The following is a 23,441-nucleotide window of genomic DNA, read 5'->3' as shown; positions in this document are numbered from 1 at the left end:
TTGCGGTGTGGGAATGAGAAATCTGTTTCCTGCCCCTCTCTCTGTGTTTTCTCTTTCGTGTGGTGTAGAGTGCTTTTGTTGTTGATTAATGAGTTTTGGGTTTGACTGGTGACCTATCTCTCTGTCTTTCCCTTTTCTACCACCTCTCTCTCTTGCCTTCTCTCTCTCTCTCTCTCTCTCTCTCTCTCTCTGGCATTCACTCGCTCCCCGCAGGCTAGTATAGTGGCAGGAAGACAAAGCTGCAGTCAGAATGGCACTACATCCCAGCAGACTGTGGCCTCCCAAACCACTGTAAGTATTATACAATCTGACATTTATATCTCACTCAACAGGTCTCCAGTGCAATAGAGAAAATGGTAGTGGGTATTACTTAATGTCAGTGGGTACTACTTATTACGTAATTTCCATTTTTAAACCAATTTTTATAAAATTTTTACAGGCAATATTGGATCCTGTACTGTACTTTGAAGTCAACATGAAATCAAAATTGACCCTATTTACTATCTTATTGTTTGTTTCTGTTCTCATTGTAAATCACTGAAACAACTTCACATCAGCATCAGCTATTGGATAATGTTAACCAATAGGCAAAAAGCTTTTTAGGTTACCCATTGTTTTAGAAAACGTGCATTCTGGTCTGGCACCATTCTGGTATGGAACGTCTACTCATCACAATCCGATCAATTTCCAATGGATGAGGTTCCATCCTTCTTTTTTCTTTTAGAGCGAAAAAAGGGTTTGTAAATGGAGTTTCATGTTGACTTTAGTTTTGAATTAATTTAATTCTGAATGAGGGGTCTTTTTGGGAACCAAGTTTTGTGTTAAGATTAAACACAATGTGATTTACTGATTCACAACAGAACTTTAAAAAAAGTTAAAACCATGTATTAAGATTAAGATTAATTGATCTTCTTTAATAAATGTAATTTAATTTTTATGTTTACTCAGATAAACCTGGCCACATCCCCAGCGGCAGCTCATTTGATCAGTCGAGCCCAGATTGGGAGCTCTGCTCCTGTTTGCATTGCCCAACAGGCCATTCTGCTTGGAAACTCCTCCACACCCACTCTCACTGCCAGCCAAGCACAGATGTACTTACAAGCTCAGATGGTAAGACCTCATACACACAAGCACACGCACACACACACACACACACACACACACACACACACACACACACACACACACACACACACTGTTTTAATGAAGCTATTAATAACATTATATTTAGGTGTTATTATAATAACATCAGTCTAACTAACCAAAACCCTAACAGAAAACTTTTTTCCAAATGAGGATGCCCCCCTTCTGTCCCTCACTCAACGTTGTGTAGATGAATTGGCACTAGGGGTCTAATTTGAGAGCCCGAAACGCCTTCAGATCTTTGAGAAAAGGCCAATGAGAATTTGCGAGTTGAATTTGCATGCCACTCCCCCGACATACGGGTATAAAAGTGAGGTCAGCAGACAAGTTCATTCAGATTTCTTCTTCGGAGCCGAGCGGTCACGCTACAGCAAGCTGAAGTCGTCTGCTCACTCGTTCACCTTCACTCTCAGAGCGTTGCTGTTGGATCTACGGCACTTTCCAGTGGTCTCTCTTCACTCTGCATTCCGCTGCAGACTACACCCCTGGGTGCTTCGACAGCGCTTCTGAAAGAGTTTTATATATTCTCTAAAAAAGTGTGCACAATGACGTTGAATGTCTTTTTAAATACACGTCTTTTTAAAGATGCCGTTCCATCTCTGTGCAGTTCCTGGATGTGGTTGTTACACCCTCGAGGACTCCGCCCAGCAGTTCTGGGTGGTTAAGCAACATACAGAGGCCATACAGCACATCTTGTCCAAGCGACCTCAAGAGTGCACACCCTGTTTGTTCGCCGAGGGCGTTCCCCTGCAGCGATCCTGCCGGCTCCGCCCCAGCTCGAGCCTAATACTCGCCATTGGCGTAGAGCCCCCTGCAGGAGAGTGACAGCCCCTGATTCTCGGCCAGCTGCCAAGACCACTAAAAGGGCTACCAAGCGTCCCTGAGATGGGCCACCTGAGGAAGGAGCTGACTGCAGGAACCCAGGAGCTGGTTTTACAGACCACTCCCTCCCCCGGTGGAGTGCCGGGAGGTAAATCTTTTGTCCCCTTCTTTTCTGTTCGCCACACCCCGCATGGGTTGCGGTACCAACATTGTCAATAAAAGAGCAGTCTCCTCTCTCCTCAGGTTAGATCGCCGGCATTCCCGGTTGCCGCCCATGTGGCCATCGTTCACCGGGCGATTACAGTCCAGGCATCTTGAACGTGCCCCCCCGCCTTCTCGTGCCCGGCTGGACCACACAAACCACATCCCTGGCTGGCCGCCAGTAATGAATTTCGAGGATGCCAGGAGAGGCCCTCCTCAGTCACTGGCTCACCTTGTGCCGGACGCACAAAGCAAGGTAAGTGCTTGGAGGGTCCCCTCAATGCTCCTGCCTTGGGTCGGAGCTCCGCTTCCCGACACGGCACTCAATGCTTCCCCCTGCTGCGAGGTCCCACCCCCAGGAATGTCGGATGCAATCCTTCCCTCAGTGCCCCTCGCCCGGAGCTTGGGTGCATGGTTATCACTTCCCAACCCATCGCACTGGCTGGCCAGAACCGTCCGACTCGGCTATGTGATTCAATTCGCCAGGTGTCCGCCCCGGATCCACAGCCGTTCTACATGCGGAGATCGGCATTCTTCTATGGAAGGATGCGATAGAGCCTGTCCCTCCAGTCGAGATGAAGAGCGGCTTTTACAGCCCTTACTTCATTGTTCCCAAGAAGGGCGGTGGGTTGTGCCCAATCCTGGACCTGCGAGTCCTGAAACGGGCATTGCACAGACTCACGTTCAAGATGCTGTCACAGAAGCACATTTTGTCATGCAGCCGGCATCAAGATTAGTTTGCGGCAGTAGACCTGAAGGATGCGTACTTTCATGTTTCGATTTTACCTTGACACAGACCCTTACTACGGTCCGCGTTCGATGGTCTGGTGTTCGATGGTCTGGTGTATCAGTACAAGGTCCTCCCCTTTGGCTTGTCCCTGTCACCCCACGTCTTCACGAAGGTCATGGAGGCTGCTCTTGCCCAGCTAAGGGAAGTGTGCATACGCATACTGAACTACCTCAACGACTGGCTGATTTATAGCACACTCTCGAGAGTCCCTGTGTGCACACAGGGACCTGATGCTCACGCACCTCAGCCGTTTAGGGCTTCGGGTCAACTGGGAAAAGAGCAAGCTCTCCCCGGTTCTTTTCTCGGCATGGAGTTAGACTCTTTGTCAATGATGGCATGCCTGTCGAACGAACGAACGCAGTTGGTGCTGAACTGTCTGAACTTATCCAGGTGGCAAATGTCAGTCCCACTGAAGTACTTTCAGAGGCTCCTGACACATATGGCATCCTAAGCGAGTTGACCCGAGGCATGCATGGCATCGCGGCACACATCACGTGGCTCTAACGCCCATGGCTCGCCGCCTTTTCGGCCCTTGGACCGACCTTGCATTCTTGCGGGCAGGAGTCCCCATACAGTAAGTGTCCAGGTGTGTCATGGTTACAACGGTCACCTCCAAGATCGGCTGAGGCGGCGTGTGCAACTGGCACGCAGCTGCGGGCTCCTGGACAGGATCTCCCCTGCGTTGCTGGCGGTACTGCATGCCCTGCGGAGGCTACAGCCGTTGATTCAGGGCAAGCACATGTTGATCCGGATGGACAACACCTCGACAGTGGCCTACATAAACTGCCAAGGCGGTTTACGCTCCCGTCTCATGTCACAACTCGCCCGTGACCTCCTCCTCTGGACTCAGGTCGCTGTGCACCACTCACATTTCAGGCGACCTCAATGTCACAGCAGATGCCCTGTCATGGCAGGTGATGCTCAGAGGAGAGTGGAGACTCCAACCTCAGGTGGTCCAACTGATTTTGAGTCAATTCAGCAGGGCACAGGTAAACCTGTTTGCCTCCCAAGATTCCTCCCATTGCCCGCTCTGGTATACCTTGACGGGAGCTCCCCTCAGCACAGACGCGCTGGCACACAGCTGGCCCCGAAGGCTGCACAAATATGCATTCCCCCCAGTGAGCCTACTCACACAGGTTCCGTGCAAGGTCAGGGAGGACGAGGAGCAGGTCACCCCCGTGGCTCTGTACTGGCCCACTCAGACCTGGTTCTCAGACCTCACAATCCTTCCCTGGCGAATTCCCCAGAGGAAGGACCCTCTTTCTCAGGAACGGGGCTCCTTCTGGCAACCACGCCCAGACCTCTGGAATCTCCATGTCTGGTCCCTAGATGGGACATGGCGGACCTAACTTGTCTACCGCCCGCTGTGGTTAACACGATCACTCAAGCCAGAGCCCCTTCTACAAGGCAGCTCTACTCCCTAAAGTGGTGTACCTTCGCTAAGTGGTGTTCTTCCCGGAATGAAGACCCCAGAGCTGTGCAGTCGGGTCAGTGCTTGTCTTCCTGCAAGAGAAGTTGGATGGGCAGCTGTACCCCTCCACTCTCAAAGTCTAGGTAGCTTCCATCGCAGCACACCACGACGTGGTTCAAGGTAAGTCCCTCAGTAAGCACGACCTTATCATCAGGTTCCTGAGAGGTGCCAGGAGGCTGAACCCTCCTAGACCGCACATCTTTCGCTCATGGGACCTCTCCGTGGTCCTCTCAGGCCTACGGAGAGCCCCCTTCGAGCCCCTCGAGTCAGTTGAGTCTCTCTGAAGACTGCCCTCCTGATGGCGCTCACTTCCATCAAGAGGGTTGGGGACCTGCAAACATTATATGTCAATGAAGAGTGCCTAGAATTTGATCCGGAAGACTCTCACTTGATACTGAGACCCCGACCGGGCTACATGCCCAAGGTTCCCGTTACACGGACACAGCTGGCCGGGTGTACCGCTTGTGCATAGCGCCTTTCCCCTCCAAGAAGGTGAAGCCGTGCATTCTTCTCTCCCATGCCTGTTCATGACTTGTGCACCCTGGATGTTCTTCCTTCTAGCCCTCCGACTCAAGAATTCTGTGGAGGACAGGCCCTGTACCGGGGTAAGTGCTCCACAAGTTTTCGGTTTCCTTGTTGACCTCCTGTGATGTATCTTCTGTGGCACGGTCTCCCCCTCCCTTGTGGTAGAACCGCGTCTCCCTTGGCAGAGCCCTCTCTGCCCGGTTGCTGTGTTTTAGAACCCCCTCCCCCCTACGAAAGGCAGTACTACCTCTCCCATGTCCGTCCATTGGGCCCGTATGGTGTATTTGCCACTCTTTACTCTCCTCTCCTCTTCAGGGTAGGGTGTGGCCTCGGTGGGGTCTTTTCCCCCTGAAAGAATAGGAACTGAAAAAGAACGCCTTCCCAGGCATGTTTTATGTGGATTTTTTAGGCTGAATCTGTTTTTCTACAGAGAGAAAACTTAGAGACAAAAGGTCACGTCTGGCTCCCTCAAGGTTATGGAGAAGCACACAAGACAGTAACCGAGACTTTTTCCATATTTAGCCAAAATCTAGGGACAAATTTGTCCACAAAGTACAGCTAAGTAACCATAACTACGTACACAAACACTGATAAACCCAACAAAGCACATGACTCTTGGTGGTATGTAAGAGCATAGAGTGGTTCTATTTCAAATCCTGTGTATAAATGGACCATTTTGTTTGCCTAATGGCAGTGTTCATTGTGGTGTGGGTTATGGAGATATTTCCAGTAGACTGTAAAATGCAAGGCTACTAGACAATCTTCTCCCTGATTTCCTCATGAATAAATTGTATTTTTCTTGAAAATGAAAAAAAAAGAGAACTTATTATTGACATACGGCTTCATTTTACAGTGGCATGCTTTACTTCTTACAGATTGTCTGTCTGTGTTCATATTTGCCATTTTACAACATCTTTTTAATTTGGCTGTGGCTTGTGTGGCACAGCTGCAGCAATTTCAAAACCCAATGAGACTATGACATTTTTTCACTGGCAAATCAACTTCTATTTCTCTAAAACAGTTTTTGGCTTAGGAACTGATTAGGAGTTAATGAACTGTTTGAGGTTTTCCAGTATTTAAAATGCAGGACCATCAAACATTCCCTTAAGCTGTGTGCATACTGTAATGTCTCAAGTGCTCTCTCTCTGACGAGTGCAGTGTCAAGTATAGCATTTACCAAATACTGTAAAGCATTTGCCAAAGGGCTCGAGGGATGGTTCACCCAAATATTATTTGCTCATTTACTCACCCTCATGCCATCCCAGATGTGTATGACTTTCTTTCTTCTGCTGAACACAAACAAAGATATTTAGGAGAATATTTCAGCTGTAGGTCCATATAATGCAAGTGAATGGATGTCAAAATTATGAAGCTCCAAAATGCACATTAACACAGCCTAAAAGTAATTCTTAAAAATCCAGTGGTTAAATCCATTTCTTCTGAAGTGAAATGACAGGTGTAGGTGAGAAACAGATCAATATTTAAGTCCTTTTTTACTATCACTCTACGTTTTACTTTAACGTTCTTCTTATTTTGTTTTTGGTGATTTGGATTTCTTTTTGCATATCAACACCTACTGGGCAGGGAGGAGAATTTATGGTAAAAAATGACTTAAAAGTGTATCTGTTCTCACCCACACCCATTATATCGCTTCAGATGATATGGATTTAACCACTGGAGACTTGCTGACTTCATGTGCTTTTTGGAGTTTTAAAATTTTGCCTCCCATTCACTTGCATTGTGAGGACCTACAGAGCTGAAATATTCTTCTAAAAATCTTTGTTTGTGTTCAGCAGAAGAAGAATGTCATACACATATGGGATGCCATAAGGATGAGTAAATTATGAGAGAATTAAAATTTTTGGGTGAACTATCCCTTTAATAATTGCTATTCTGTGGATCAAACTTTCAGATTTCAGAAATCAACCATTTTTGGTGTGACTTACAGGCGCAACAAAGTAATCTTGTGCAAGTAGCTAGGAGCCTGGGACGAGCTGTTCCTTTGTTCCCCCAGCTCATTTTTACCCCAACTGCCACAGTCACAACAGTCCAACCAGTGAACTCTGCACTGTCAACCAACACAACGCCAGCCAGTGGACAGGTAAGCCTGACCTACATCTGTCAACCCTGTAGACCAATAATATTTGTTGTATTTTGGATTCTGATGTTATCCAGTTCTTATTTCTGAGTGAACGTGACAGCATGGCATTTGTTTATTAACCTCAACTTCTGTTGCATTACTTCTAGGACATTTTACTTAATTACCAGTACCCCTTAATAATCTCTCTTTGTGCATGTGTTAAAATTCTATCTGTGTATGTGTCTGCTCAGGTGCAGAACTTGGCCCTCTGCAGCCAGCAGGGGCAGTTAACTTCCTCCCTCTCCCAGACTCCGTTACAGAGTCTGAGTGTGAAACAGTCAACAGGGGCATCTGCGCAGCTCTCTGTGAACAGTCAGCCAGTGGCCCGACTGAAGTGTCCTGGAGCAGAGCCAAATCCAAAGGGAGCTCCTGCAAAGGGCAATCCTGCAGAGATATCCTCTGAGACAGTGAGAAACAATGACAAAACCACTGAACTCAAAACACAGGAGCTTAACATGTGTCCCAATGTGACGGACCATCCTCTCATCAGCAAAGGTAGGCCCATCAGATTCAACTCATTTTTCAATAGCCTGCAATAATAATAAGGCTTAATAATAAGGATTTTTTTTTAGCTGGTCCAGATTTGTACTTTTGCCTGGCAATATTTTCACTGGCCCCACCACAAAAAAATATAATTAAACTTTTTAGCAACATATTTTTGTATATAATGTATATGTCATAAATAAATAGACTATATTTATAATTATTTATTAAACATTAGATTTCAATGTAACTCCATGACAGCTATAATATTATAAACATGGTTTTTATGGTGAACAATTGAATATGTTGATTTGTTTATAATTTTCTACACATTTTAACTGATGCTTCCAAGATTATTATTATTTATTCTCGCAACTTTGACATAACCTCATCTATGTAAGCCAGCAAGATTTTTGCCTTCACAGTGACTGTATTTACAAGCACACCAATACGCAGATGGCTACTGTAACAACAGTTAGCTTATTAAAAATAAAACAGACAACAACAAAAAAACATGTTTACATTAGACTTGGAACCATAAAGTTATTCACTGCTTTTGATGTCAAAACATAAATAGGCATGCACTGAACACTTATGCACACTGAATAAGCCGATAAGAACACTGGTAAAGGTGTTTCCATGCAGAGCAAAATCAGGGTAATGGGCAAAAGTCTGCCTTTGTTGATCGTTTTTTACTTAAATCTTACCCCGATAACAGAAAGCTATTTAAAGGGATAGTTCACCCAAAACGAAAATTCTCTCATCAGTTACTCACCCTCATGATGTGCCTGATGTGTATGACTTTCTTTCTTTAGCAGAACACATTTGAAGAAAAATAGAAAATATCTTCTCTCAGTTGGTCATTAAAATAGTGAAGTGGATGGTGATCAGACTTTTGAAGCTGCAAAAATCACAGACAGTCAGCATAAACAACATCGATATGACTCCCGCACGATCCCCTGCAGTCGACCTTTATCCCTCTCGGGAGGCTTGATTAGCCTAATACTGGACTGGGTGTGTATGATCACGACACGGCCCCGCCCTCCGCCCTGCCACAATGTATTATAAGGACATTAATAATAATAATAATGTAATGTAGTATGTATTGTAGTATGTAATATCTGTGAAAAATATATTTCTAATCTCTAATAAAAACCCATGATAAACAAATTATGTAATGTAATGAAACTGATGATGTAATGAAAACGACTGGCCCTTAATTTCTCACTCTTGGCCCAAGCCATTGGGCCTTCCTTATTTATTGTTGAGCCCTGGCCTACATGCGAATTACATGCTTTCCAGTTGCTGTGCTGTCTTTACGTGCAAATAAAGAAGAGGGGAGGATCCAGATAGTAAAAATGGAACATTGTGTTCTTGTCTCATTAATGAAGAAGTGAAAGCACAGGAATGAGATCTCAAGTGAGGAGGACATCTGGCCTTGAGCATTACACAGAGGGTCGGGTTGCCTTGGCATTAGTCTTGAGAAACACACTGTTTCACAATACCACACCTGCTCTCTGTGTATTTGTGGGTGCTGGAATCCTCTATTTGCTTGTCTGCTCTAAAGCCAGGCCTCTCATGGCCTTTCTGTGAAAGGATATCTGTTAACACTGAGACAGATGCACATACTTATGCGAAGCTTGACCACACAATTTCATCCACATGCTATTTGTAAAGTGAGAGTCTTCAAATTAGCAAATTGCCCCTGAAGCGCTGCCAATCGGGCAAATACTATCAGCAAACAATTATGGATTAACATTAATAACTTTATAAATAGTCATTGTGTGGTAAGGCATTTTGGATGAGCAATTATTGCGATGTTACACACAGTCTAGTCTCAAGTCTTTTGTCATGTCAAATACTTTTTCATTAAGTAATACTTATCTAAAAAATAAAAAAGGGTATTACTTGAATCAAATGATTCAGTGATTCTTTCCTGTTGGATCACAGGAAAACCATAACAATTTTCACATATATGGTCATTTTTATAAAATTTATAAAACACATTAAAAGTTGTTATAAGGGGACATTTACACAGTTCTTTCTTATTTCTGTGCTATTTTGTAATTGTTGTTTCATGCTTAAGACAGACATCTTTGGCCATCACCTCTCATTGTTTTTTTAGTGTATCGCTGGAAGAGCATCACATTTTTAAGACGGCAGTATAACTTACAGTATAACAGTATATATTACAGTATAACATTAAAAACATTTCAGCTTTGCAAATCATCGAGACCCATGCATTCTGCTCAGTTCTATTGCATTCGTTTTTCTAAACGCAAGAATGCATCCTTGTACAGGATGTCTTCTTGTCTTTGGCCTGTGCAGTTTTTAAATGGTTGGTCAGATGGACGTCTTTTGCCATGCATCTCGTCTCAGTGTTTTATTAATGTCTCACTTCATGAGCGTAACGTTCTTAAGGCTTGGTCACATTTTCCTTTGCATGATAAAATTCCATGGGTGAAATGCACTCATCTCAATAAGAATCAGCGCAATATGTAATTCACCTGATGGACTTGCTGTGGCAAAGGATTTCTAATAGCACATTTTGTATGTGCTTTGGTGAACTTTGACACACAGATTTGCAGCATTGACCAAAAGGAATTTGATTGGTTTGTCTGTGACTTCCATAGAGGCACTGATTTGTACATAGTTACACTGAATATTCACAATGGGTGAGGAAATTATTTAATGGTGAGCTTTTATAACTGTACCCTTCCAGAGTATATAGTGCAGAAAGATGATGCTTGGAAAAGTTTTTAAGAGTTTCACAATTGCTTAACATCCACCTACGCCTACTTCACCTGCCGAATTTCACCATGCAAAGGTAAATATGCCCGAGCCTTTAATACAGCATGTCAAATTAAAAACAGTTCAATTTCTAAAAATGCTTCTCAAGACCACTGCATTCTGTTCCGCATATAACTACCTGTTTTCAAATGCAAGACTGTGTCTTGTGTGTGAACCCTAAAAAGACACGTTGCTAACTTTACATAGTTATTTAATCTTATAACGCATCATCTGTCACAGTCATATTAATAGCAACGAGCTGCCACTTAGAACAAACCAAACATTCATTCGACAGCTCCGATACCAATATACACACAGAACTGCTAGAGACAAAGTAAGTGAAACCACGAGAGCCATAATAAATGGTCAGTACTCACTAGCAACACCATCCATCAATACATTTTGCATTACACACATGTGGCTTCACGAACCCACAAATGGCACTTTGATATCTGAACTCAGCACTCTCCGTTCTTACATCTACCCAGTTCCTTGGGTAGTAGCTTCCTTGGCCGTAGCTTCTAAAAGAAAATCTGTTATTATGCTATATATTTGTGGATGTACTATATTTAGAGGGGGAAAAATAGACTTTGGAGAGACTAACACTTGTAAATGAGAATGGTGTGTTTGAACGGCTCTGCCTCCCATCTCCCATGTTTTCTTCATAAGGAAATCATTAGTCTTGAAAAGCAGATAGCCAGAAGATTGAAACTCAACAAAGAATTTGGACTTCGACTGGGGAGAATGCTAAGTAGGACCAGACATTTCTTGGAGTGACCACTGCATATGTGAAGTTTTGGGCCTCCTCAGAGCATTTTGATAAAGATTGAAACTGTGGACCCATAGATTCTTTGACAAGCTGCAATGAAAACTGAAATTGGGGTTAGGAGATCTTTTCCTTTAGAGACCAATCATGTCGGTACACGAGTAGAGGAAGTCCACCCCCATCACTTTGGGACTAAAATGAATAGCCTCTTAGAGAAAACCATCTGTAGATTTAGATGAAAACATCTCGCTAACACAAGACATTTGCAAAGTTATTATTTAAAGACTCCATAAAATCGGAAGTCACGTGACACTATGCGAAGGTTGAGCGAGCTCCACATAAACTTTGCAACAATTATCCTTTAAAACAATATTAATCCATGAGAACTGTAATAGCTTTGTTTGCTAACTGTGCTGGGAGGGCAGGATGTCGCAAAATTAGAAATCATCAGCCTGTGGGGACATTAAAAAACACATACGTTCCCATCTGTCGGACGCTTCGCAGGATCAGGATTGGAGAGGTCCAGTCGATGGTGGCAGCAAGTTTTGTGAAGTAGGTCAGGAGATCTCCAACATTCATGCAGCGCTGATGAAAATCTTGACTGACTTGGAGGACCTCGCAGAAATACATCAGGCGATCGCATCGATGGAGGCGAAACTTTCCACCCTGATCACAAGAATGGACATTGTTGAAAAAACGGGTCAAGTTTCTGAAGTCGACCAAAAGAGAGCTGCAGGCTAACCTGCCTGCTACCCAGGCTGATGTGGAACGTGTTTGGGAAAAACTGGAGGATATGGAAAATCGGAGCAGGCTTAATAATGTTCATTTCATTTGAATCCCAGAGGGAAAGTAAGGTCAAGATATGACGTTTTTGGATGGGCTCATTCCAAATTTGATCGACACTGTGGACCACCATTTCGAAATTGAGCACACCCACAAAATTTTCGGTCAGCTTCCCGTGGCAAGTGACAGACCCCCATCTATACTGGCAAGATTCTTTCGATCCGCTGACAGAGACACTTTTTTCTACGAGCCGTGAGGAATAAAGACAAGTTGTGCTGGGAGGACCACAACACAACAAGCTTTGTTATTGCAACACTAGCAAAGTGCGAAGAATTCAAAGAGTGTAAAAATTCGCTTCACCAACAGAAGGTCGGCTTCACACTGCTTTTTCCGGTTAAGATGAGAACTGGCACCAAGGGTGGTCGCAAGACTTTTACATGCCCACGACAAGCTATGGCCTTCATTAAATCAATGGTGTGACTGGGTCATTTTGCCTGCAGTCGGTCAACAATACAGACTAAACTTCGTGGATTTTACAGATGCAGCCTGAGAGGGTATGTTATTCTGTTGGCTGCCCACTGACTCTCGCACAACACTTTTTTTCTTTTTTCTCGTTCTCCCTTTATTGACTTATTGTTGAGATAATTTGTTCATTTTGTGGGTTCGATGTGATTTATTTTCTTGGGCTTATTTTCTGGAATACATTTTTGTGCAATTTAATGGCACGGTTTATGTTAAAACAAAAACAAAACAAGGAAAAGAAAAGAAAAAAAACACTGAACTTGAGCAATCTGGTAGCAATAGTGTTGCGGCAAATCTCGTGAGCGTGCATGGGCCTTCGGATTTCCGGGGGATGGAAACCAGTTGGGACTGTTGTGCGTGGGGTTGAAGCAAAAAAAATGTCTTCTGTTCTGTGGGTTTTTCAGGATTTGATTGTTACAATCAATGTTGGAAAGTTGTCTATATGATTTTGCCTTGGGTACACTATTTAGATTTACATGTCAATATGTCACTTTAATATAGGTCAAATGTTTATCTCCACGTGGAATGTTAATGGGCTGGGGCACCCTAAAAAAGAAGGAAGGTTGTATAATTCCTTAAGCTTTAAAAAATATGATATAGTGTTCCTTCAAGAAATGCACCTTTCTTCACAGGAAGCTGGTTCAAGTAAGAGCAGGGGAGTTATCACATTGATAAGGAAGCATTTACAATTCAAATGTTGTTATTGTTATTATTATTTTGGCTGAAAAACTGGGGCAAACCCTCATTTTGGCCAATATTTATGCACCCAACACTGTTGATCAGAACTTTTTTATTGATCTTGTGGGTCTACAAGAAGCTGGGATCATTTATGATATGGTTTTGGGTAGAGACTTCAATCTTTTAATCGATTCAGTCCTTGATCATAGGGATGCAAAGGTGTTTTGACCCTTTTGAGCAACGTTGACACTTGTGTAAAAATCTTGGTCTTACAGACATTTGGAGACTTCTGAATGAAGTCACATATTACATCTACCACTGACTGCTCAATTGGGAACATTTTAGTTTCAAATCATGCATGGTGTTTAGCGATGTTGCCGCATACAGAGAAAAGTAAATCATATAGATGGTGCTTTAATACATCTCTTCTACAGGACCCAGCATTTCAACAAATGTTAAATACAGAATCCAGTGTTATGTTGAAACCAACTGGTCCTTACTGTCCTCTGTGGGTGTGGCATGGAAGGCATTTAAGGCAGTTCTTAGGAAGTGGATCATACAATATGCCTTATTCATTAAAAAGATCAAAGCACAAGAATTCATAGAATGGTAAATGGTCTGCACATATATAGCATTTTTTTAACCTTAGCGGTTTTCAAAGCACTTTACACTGTGACTCATTCACCCATTCACTCACACACACCCTCGCACACCAATGATGGCAGAGCTGCCATGCAAGGTGCTAGCCTGCCATTGGGAGCAACTTGGGTTTCAGTGTCTTACACAAGGACACTTCAACATGTGGAGTGATGTGGGCCAGGAATCGAACCGCGAACCCTGCGATTAGTGGCCAACCCGCTCTACCACCTGAGCCACAGCCGCCTAGAATAGGGGAATTGGTAAAGAGGATTAAAGTGCTGAAACAGAGATGAAGTGACAAATGTCATCCAATGGTCTTAGAGGGTTGACCTAGCTAAAATATAGGTACAATGCTATTCTGTCACAGAAGGTTGAGTTTTTGTTATTCAGGGCAAGAGACATATTTTGAGTTGGACGGCAAAGCAGGGAAACATCGTGCCAGATACTTAAAACCGAGAACGTTTTTTCCCACCATTCCTGCAGTGAAGCGAGGCAATATATTTACTTCTGCCACAGATATTAATAAGGCCTTTAAAGAATTCTATTTAGATCTTTATAGGTCCGTGTTTTCGTCTACCGATAAGGCTATTAGCAACTTCGTAGAGCCATTTGAACTTCCTAAATTGACGAGTGATCAAAAAGAATTTCTTGACTCAGATATTACTTTAGAGGAGCTTGTTGAGGTAATTAAAGCCTTGACAACAGGTAAGGCACCGGGGCCACATGGTTTTGCCAAATAATTTTTATACATATAGATCAAGTGGGGTTTATTCGTGGTCATAGTTCTTCTGATAATATTATAAGTTTTATAAAAATGATGTGGTCAGTTGTGATTGATCAGACCTAATGCCATCTCACTTGATGCCGAGAAGGCGTTTGATAGGGTGGAATGGGACTATCTTTTAAGATTTTGGAAATGTGAATGTTTGGGAACACTTTTATTTGGTGGATTATGTTACTTTATAAACAACTGTTAGCAACAGTGCAAACTAATGAATTCATTTCACATTATTTTTCTCTTGTTAGGGGAACCCGGCAAGGATTATTGTTCTGTATTGCTCTGGAACCATTAGCAGCCGCAATAAGAAAAGAGGATGATTTTTCTGGTGATGTAGCAGGATGTGTGGTGCATAAACTTCTACTCTACGCAGATGATATATTATTATTTGTCTCCGACCCAAGAAGACCTATGCCTACCCTCCATTGGTCTAAATCGGAAGCTCTTGCTCTGACAGCATGGTGCCCTGCCACGGCTTACCAACCTGGCACCTTTCAATGGCCCAAGCAAGGCATGAAGCATTTAGCCATATTATTTTCAGCTAATTTAATATATTTAGAGTTAATTTTGACCCATTAACAAAACGGTTCTTGTGTGATGTGGAAAAGTGAGCTTTACATTTGTCAATGGCAGGGAAGGTCAGTGTTATAAAAATTTATTGTATCCCCAAATTCAATTATCTACTACAGTCTCTCCCTTTAGAATTCCTCTTTCTTATTTGAAACAATTTGATGGAATATTTAAGTCCTTTATTTGGAATAGTAAACAACCTCGGTTGCATTTCATTAAGTTACACACACCAATTGATAAAGGAGGTTTAGGCTTCCCCAAAATGTTGTTAGGCACCTGACCCATTGGTCTCTTCCACCTGAGCCCCTCCCTGGTGCACGATTGAACAAGCGGTCTTTGCCCCAATCTCACCATTGCAAAGTCTTTCTGTAAAATTGACATGGTTTCCCATTTGTTCAATTTTGATATTCACCTAAAAGTTTCCTCAAGCATATGGCTGAACCCAAATTATGTATTGACATGTCCCCCTTTTGCTGAAAGAATGGATGGAGGGGGGTGTTGCTACACTTGGTGACCTTTATGACAATGGAGCTTTGAGATCATTTGAAAATATAACACAGCAATTTGGGAATTCTAGGTCTCAATTTTTTGTGTATTTACAGTTGCGCCATTTATTTTGTACTATTTTTGATAGTAGTACACAGCCACTTAAAGCTGCAGACACCCTCTGTATGGTGTTCACAGTCTTTGGAAAGTGGCATGAAGCGTCACTGTATTATTCCTCGTTGATTCAGAGTCTTGGTGACAGGGCTATATCAGCTCTTAAGAGGTTCTGTTAAAGAGATTTTAACTTGGTATTGGAGGATGGGGAGTGGGAAAGAATTTTAAAAAATGCTTAAAATATATCTAAGGATGAAAGGGTACACCTTATTCAGTTTAAGATTTTGCAAAGTTTCTACTGGACTCCCTCTAGATTGTTTAGGCTTTGTTTAAAAGACACACCTACCTGCTGGTGATGTCAGTTGGAGGATGGAGACATAGCCCATGCTCTGTTTTTCTGCGTTAAGATTCATGAATTCTGGGTAAGGGTCCAGAATTTTATCTGTGATGTTTTAGATACATTTAAATTTGCCCCAGACTATGTAAATTGGGTGATGGGGAATTTATTAAACTAGGTGACAAATTGACTAAAAGCTGGATCCAAACTAGCGTAGACAATAATTAATAGAGAATGGAAGTGAATTGGCATGTTTGGTAAGAAATGGGACAGGTATTTGTCCTTTCTGGAAGGTTCTCAGTGAGGACCACATGGAGAGAAACAAAATTATGGTAGTAATTGTAGATTCAGTTCTTTTGTGGAATTCTCTCTTTTCTCTTTGTTTGTTGATTTTTATACTTTTAATTTCTCCAACCCCCCACTCCAAACCCCCCCTTTTATCCCCATTTATCCCCCCAACCCTACCCTGATAAAAATTGAGCAGATATATATATACATTTAAAATGTAGCCTACTGTCTTTCTCCTGTTGAGAAATGGAACAAAAATACTGATGACTCATCCTGCACTATACAGATTATTGTCTAATCAAATGCTACCTAGAGTAAGAAAATCCCTCCCCTAATACCACCTACAACTAACTAGTAAAGAGCAAATCATTATTTTTGGCTGTGATGTAACTGAAGCCTGTTGGCTATTTAAAAACAAAGGGACAAGCTATTTGATATGTCCCACCCAGACTTTCTTTTTTAATAAAGTACATCAACAAAGGAATCGCAACATGGTGAATCCCAAGAGAGTTTGGTCCTCAGGTTTCACAATATATCACTTGCAATGTTGTACAGTATATACAATATGTTGCTAAAGATGTAAATTGAAGGTCTCTGGTTCCACTCTAGACTGTTCTTGTTGTCTTAAGCAGTGCTCCGTATTGAGACTAAGAAATTGTATATGCTATTTCTTGGGCACTTTCCCCTCAAAGGCCAGGAAGTCTTGCAGACATTTAAATAGGGATATATTAAACTGGCCTGAGAACATGAAGGGCAGCAGTTAATTATTTATTAACATGGTTGGAATTTAAACCAGAATGTGGTCTTTAATGCGCCGAGAAAGGCCTGTGTTTGTTGTTGCTATTCTGTGAATTTAGCAGTCTGTCAGGGTAGGGAGTGAATATTGCTCACTATCTAATATTGTGCTCATTTTGGCACTACAAAACAGCATGAGGAAGATACAAGAGGCAAACACACTCCTAAAACCTCCAAGCAGTCCATTGCACAGACTCATTGTTGAGAATGTAGGAGGATGATTTCAAGACCATGATCACTTTGCTTATCACTGAAGTTGTTTCTTTTCACCTAAGGATGAAGCATGACATGAAAATAAAATTTTCTTGAGCTCAACCATCTTCAAAGACTCAAATACAATTGATTTGAATCAGGTTTACAAATAACTTGCAACAACTTGCGCTGCCAAGTTGAATTGCACAAATAATAAGTAGTGTCATCTTCTATTGTTTGTGAAACAGATAGTCCCACCCCAAAGTTGCGCCATTGGTGGAACCAATATTACTATGTTGGGCATCTAAGCAAATATAATGTTTGAAGAACCACAGTGTTTACACTTTTCAGGGAAAGAAACCTGTGAATATCTATCTTATAGTTGTCTTTGCTCATTAAATTGTGAAAGGAGACAGCATCAACACAGCACCTTTAACGTCATACATAAGTTAGGCTAACATTGGAGTTACCACTGCACAAGATGTCAGAGTATGTCTGAGCAACTAAAGGTTACTTGGAGTCATATGATTCAGTCAGGTTGTGTAGTACTTCACGTGTGGATGAACCGAACTATGCTTTAGACCCCTTACAGACATTGTGGAGGAGAACCCTTACAGACATTGTTCGAGCTGAACCCATTAATCTAACATCAGCTACACAAAGCTGCAAGAACAATGAATCAAGATGTTGCGCTAAACTAGCCATCATATGTTATATGTGTTCTGATTTATTACAAAATATGATGGTAATATAAAGACTGAACCAAAATCATTGCCCTTGATTCTTTTGACATTTAAATGGGTAGTTCACCCAAAAATAAAACTTCTCATCATTTTCTCACCCTCACCCTTTAAATTTTTGTGTGAACTAACCCTATAAATTTATGGTGACAGTATGTTGCATAATTTTCATAAGGCATGAACATTGCCGAATATATAAATAATTAAATAAATTATAAGTTAAATAAACTCTGAATATATAAATAATTCAGTTTATTTATATTTTAACTTAATTTTTGTCACTTAATTCTAGGTTAAACCCTGAAAATTACATTTGATGTAATTAATGTAACTCGTATTCTGTAAAACAGCAGATAAAGGACATATTTTTATCCTAAAACATATCACATCCTATCACATCGTGCTCATTATGCCTGAGGAAGGCATTAAATCTTTCCCTGTTCTGACATGTTCTCTCTGCGTGTACTGAATCATCCTTGGTAGTGTCTTATTTTGAATAAAAGAAATAGAGCAGCAGAATTGGTGTTAATGTAGATGAGAGAAAATGTGCATTCACTGTTTATTGTTGAGTGGATTTACTTAAATGGAAATGCCTTATTATCAAAAACCAATGGTTGATGTTAAAGGGATAGTAAACACAAAAATATTAATTCTCTCATTTAATTCCTCATGATATCCCAGATATGTATGACTTTCTTTCTTCTGCTGAACACAAACAAAGATTTTTTGAAGAATATCTCAGGTCAATAGGCCCTCATAATGCAACTGATTGATGGCCAAAACTTTGATGATCCAAAAGCACATAAAAGCAGCATAAAAGTAAATCCAGTGGTTAAATCCAAGTCTTCGGAAGCGATATGATAGATGTGGGTGAGAAACAGATCAATATTTTTAAAGTCCTTTTTAACAATAAATTATCCTCCCTGCCCAGTAGGTGGAATTATACACAAAGAATGTGAATGTGAACGTGAACATGAAGATTTATAGTAAAAAAGGACTTAAATATTAACCTGTTTCTCACTGACACATCATATCGCTTCTGAAGACATGGATTTAAAGGAATAGATCACCCAAAAATGAAAATTCTCTCATCATTTCGCACCCACCCGCTTTCTTTCTTCTGCTGAACACGAATTATGATTTTTAGAAAAATATTAAGCTTTGTAGATCCTTACAATGCAAGTGAATGGTTGCCAAAATGTCTATGCTCCAAAATGCACATAAAGGCATCATAAAACAAATTCATATGACTCCAGTGTTATAATCCATTTACATTTACATTTACGCATTTGGCAGATGCTTTTATCCAAAGCGACTTACAGAGCCCTAATTACAGGGACAGTTCCCCTGGAGCAACCTGGAGTTAAGTGCCTTGCTCAAGGACACAATGGTGGTGGCTGTGGGGCTTGAACCAGCTTCTGATTACCAGATTACCAGTTATGGTGCTTAGACCACTACACCACCACCACTCCGTAATCCATGACTTCAGAAGTGATATGATAGGTGTGGGTGAGAAACTGATCAATATTTAAGTCATTTTTTGCTGGAATTCATCTCCCTGCCCAATAGGGGGCGATGTGCATGAATAATGTGAATCACCAAAAACACAAGAAGAGTGTAAAAGTGATCTGTTTCTCACCCAGATCATATCGCTTCTTGAAGACATTGATTTAACCACTGGAGTCTCATGGATTACTTTTATGCTGACTAGTGTGCATTTTGGAGCTTCGTAGTTTTGGCACCTATTCACTTGCATTGTATGGACCAAAAGAGTTGAGAAATTCTTCTTAAAATCTTAATTTGAGTTCAGCAGATGAAAGAAACGCACATCAAACATCTATCAACACTGTGGTTCTTATGTTTTCAGCATATACTCAAATCCAGACCCATCAGCTTCTCCAGCAACACAAGCAGCAGTTTATAATACAGCAGCAGCCCCAAATAATGCCAAGAGGTCAAGCCCAGCTTTTAGAGGGTGAAACCATTCAACCTAGTCTCCAATCCCACGCCCACACTGTGCAAGCTGTATCCATCCAGCCAGGCCTGGCAGCTCAGCCTCATCAGTGCCATATTCCTGTGTTGCCCAAAGTGCCTGTTACCTGCCAACAAGCCACCATCTTCCATTCCACCATGGTTAGTCAGCAGGCACTCACCCAGAATGGACAGTCACCCATTTTGAGCCACAACAAAGCAGCACCTCTACAACTTACAGCAGTTAACCTCCAGATCCAACCAGCTCCAACGCAAGTAAGAAAGGACAAAGGTTGCACATCATGCAATGGCCATTGTTCCATTTCTTTCTAGGTGTTTTGAATCTTCATTGTATTCTGACATTATTTACTCAAGTTATTTTGTTTTGTATGTTATCTTTTTCTATGGAACACAAAGGTTACAATTTTTTAAGAATGGTTACATGGATTGCAGTTGCCATATAACAACAGTTAATTTTGTCCTGCGGCTGTCAAGCTCCAAAAAGGACAAAAAGCACCCTAAATTCACCATATAAGTAGTCCATACTACTTGTATACCACATTTCAAGTCTTGTGAAGTCATAGAATAGCTTTGTGAGGAACCGACTAAAATTAAGTCATTATCATTAATAATCATCCTTTCCAATGAGCTGTTAAATCAACAACTACTTTGACCAGATCATTGTGTCAGTGAGTTGCATTTAAGAACCAGATCAGTCAGATTTGTAAACAAATCACTCATTCCATTTTGTGATCAAGTGGTTAATAGAAAAGAACGATTCATTCATGATCCGGACTGATCTTGGGAAGAATTGGAATATAGTGCACAAGTTATATGGACTACTTTTACAGCACCTTCATGATGCTTTTTTTTTTAGTCTCTTTTTAGCTAAACAGACATGGTCATGAGCTGCTGTTGTATAGCAAGGACTGCATAATGATTTTTAAAATTTTTCACATTTTGTAGTCCACAAAAATAAAAAAAATAACAGACCTGTATCGACATTAGGGTGAATAAGTCCTTATTTATATTTACACAATTTCATTTTTGGGAGAACTATTTCTGTAAGTTCTGGCATTCTTTTCTAGTCTGACCTTGTCCTGTTCTGATATGAATTCCAGATGGGAGTAGCCAAAGAGGATGGGTCCGATATGGACGGTGCCATTCCTCCTCCAGTCAGAGAGCTCTGCCCTGTAAAGAGCCAACAGCAGCTGCTACCCCTACAGACACTAGTGCCAATATGCCAACAGTCTGATCAAAGCCGAGTGACAGAAAACAGAGAAGGTATTGCTTTATTTCTACATTGTTTCATCTTCGTGACTCACACTTCGTTTATTTGGTTCAAAAAGGGCAAGGGTTGCATTTTTGAATGATGTTTTAATTCACTCATCCCTGCAAGAATGCTTCACTTTTCGTTTATACATCTTTAAACTAGGCCAATTTGGCTTCCTCTGTCTCTCAGCATGTGTGTTTGTCCTAGCAGTCAAATGTACACAATGTTAGTGTAAACAGTAACTTTGCTGAATGCATTTACTGCATCCGATCTGCAATTACAACAAAGCTTTAACAGTTGATTTTACTTTTGAAGATTTTCAAATACAATATGTTTGAACAATAAATAGAGTGACTGTTGATAGACTAGTTAGCTTTAGGCCCTTCTATTTAAAAAAAAGGCATGATCACATTCAACAACACAGACCAGTGGTTCTTAACTTGTGGGTTGTGACACAAAAATGGACAGCAAGTCTGTTCAGATAGGGCCATGAACAACAAGGAAAAAAACACATTTAAAGGGATAATTCGCCCAAAAATGATAATTCTCTCATCATTTACTCACCCTCATGCCATCCCAGATGTGAATGACATTCTTTCTCCTGCTGAACACAAACAAAGATTTTTAGAAGAATGCTTTAGAAGAATGCAAATTGTCAAAAACAGAAGAAGAAGAGTGTGAAAGTGGAGATTTATAGTAAAACAGGACTTTTCTGTTTCTCACCCACACTTATCATATGGCTTCTGATAAGATGAATTTAACCACTGGATTACTTTTTGTTTGGGTGAACTGTCCCTTTAATGCAAATATTGATATACAACCAACCATGTAATTGTGCACAGCTTTAGATAGCAAAATTAATACACTCATCAATTTTTTAATTGAGTTGAAAACACATCCCATATCTTTTGTTGGTGGTATCAAAATTTGTGCATCCTATCAAACTCAAATTAGCCAAAATAGGTAGATGCCAACATGTACATGTTGAGTGACATTCCCTCAATCCAGTAAACCAAGAACACAACTATGCAAGTTAAAAAACAAACAAACTCCCAAACTAATTTAAAGACAGGTTCACTTGCAATGAGGATCGACATGGTTTGTGCCAACCACAATATGTTTAGTGCAGTTAATTATTGGCTTAATGTAATGAATAATAACATCTAGGTTACGTATGTAACCTCCGTTCCCTGATGGAGGGAACGAGACGTTGTGTCGAAGAAGCGACACTAGGGGTCTCTCTTGAGCGCCGAATATGCCTCTGATCTATGAAAAAAGACCATTGAGAAGTTGGCAGACAGTATTTGCATACCCCGCCACCAGACATACGTGTATAAAGGCGAGGAAATACGTAGAGTTCATTCAGAATTTTTCTGAGGAGCCGGAAATGGTCCGACCACTACAGTGGCTCAGCGACGTGGTCGGGAGGACACAACGTCTCGTTCCCTCCATCAGTCACTTCGACGTTGTGTCGAAGAAGCGACACTAGGGGTCCAATTTAAATCACGCCATGTGCTGAGCCGTGTACGTGTACTGCTGATACAGGAGCGGGCAGGTACTTGACGTGCACAAGCGACCAGCTGTGTCAGACTGCACGTACCCTTCCCCAATGGCCCAAAACAGTCGTCGGAATCCTTCTGGTTACCCTAAAAAGGGAACAAGGCGACGCTTGCCAACCTGCGAACAGGCCGAGCCTGGCTGGGACTCTTTTCTTTCTATGTTTCTCCGCATAGAGCAATAAACGGCCAGGGCCCTTACACTCATCCAGGGAAGTGGGTCTTACCCAGAAAGACCCGGCAGAGACCACCCCTGCCCTAAAGGGGAGGTAAGAGTGGTGAATACATCACATGGGTTTTTAATGTGGCATGTGGAAATGGCACAGTGGTAGGTCCAGCCTCACTAGAAGGGGGGAGTTGCTACAACACGGCAGCTGGAGGGCAGCTGGGACTGCCTAAGGGAGAAGCGGGTCCACTCTTAAGGGGACCGTACCGTGGACAATACACACAGGGGTAGTCCACGTAGGAGTCCTGTCCTGTGGAGCACCTATTCCTGTACAGAGAAAAGACACACAATTTTACCTCGGACGAGGGAAAGGGTGCTTAGATCCACCCGGTCAGTCCGTCAGTGTGTTACTGAGTTCTACC

At 41.8% G+C, this 23,441-nt stretch overlaps 1 protein-coding gene across 5 annotated transcripts in view; it reads left to right on the top strand.

Moving 5' to 3' along the window:
- The window catches only part of LOC127628838 (polyhomeotic-like protein 2), a 74,750-nt gene that overhangs the window by 26,414 nt on the left and 24,895 nt on the right, over positions 1 to 23,441 (top strand). For all 5 annotated transcript variants that reach the window (XM_052105760.1, XM_052105763.1, XM_052105759.1 and 2 more), the window contains 6 exons: positions 214 to 291; positions 949 to 1,110; positions 6,901 to 7,053; positions 7,284 to 7,587; positions 19,921 to 20,300; positions 21,146 to 21,308. In XM_052105760.1, the coding sequence (XP_051961720.1) occupies positions 214 to 291; positions 949 to 1,110; positions 6,901 to 7,053; positions 7,284 to 7,587; positions 19,921 to 20,300; positions 21,146 to 21,308 (1,240 nt within the window). The remainder of the gene's footprint in view (positions 1 to 213; positions 292 to 948; positions 1,111 to 6,900; positions 7,054 to 7,283; positions 7,588 to 19,920; positions 20,301 to 21,145; positions 21,309 to 23,441) is intronic.

This window comes from Xyrauchen texanus, chromosome 35 (genome assembly GCF_025860055.1).
Source record: "Xyrauchen texanus isolate HMW12.3.18 chromosome 35, RBS_HiC_50CHRs, whole genome shotgun sequence".
Taxonomy (NCBI): domain Eukaryota; kingdom Metazoa; phylum Chordata; class Actinopteri; order Cypriniformes; family Catostomidae; genus Xyrauchen; species Xyrauchen texanus.
This window is presented reverse-complemented; position numbering and strand designations above follow the sequence as displayed.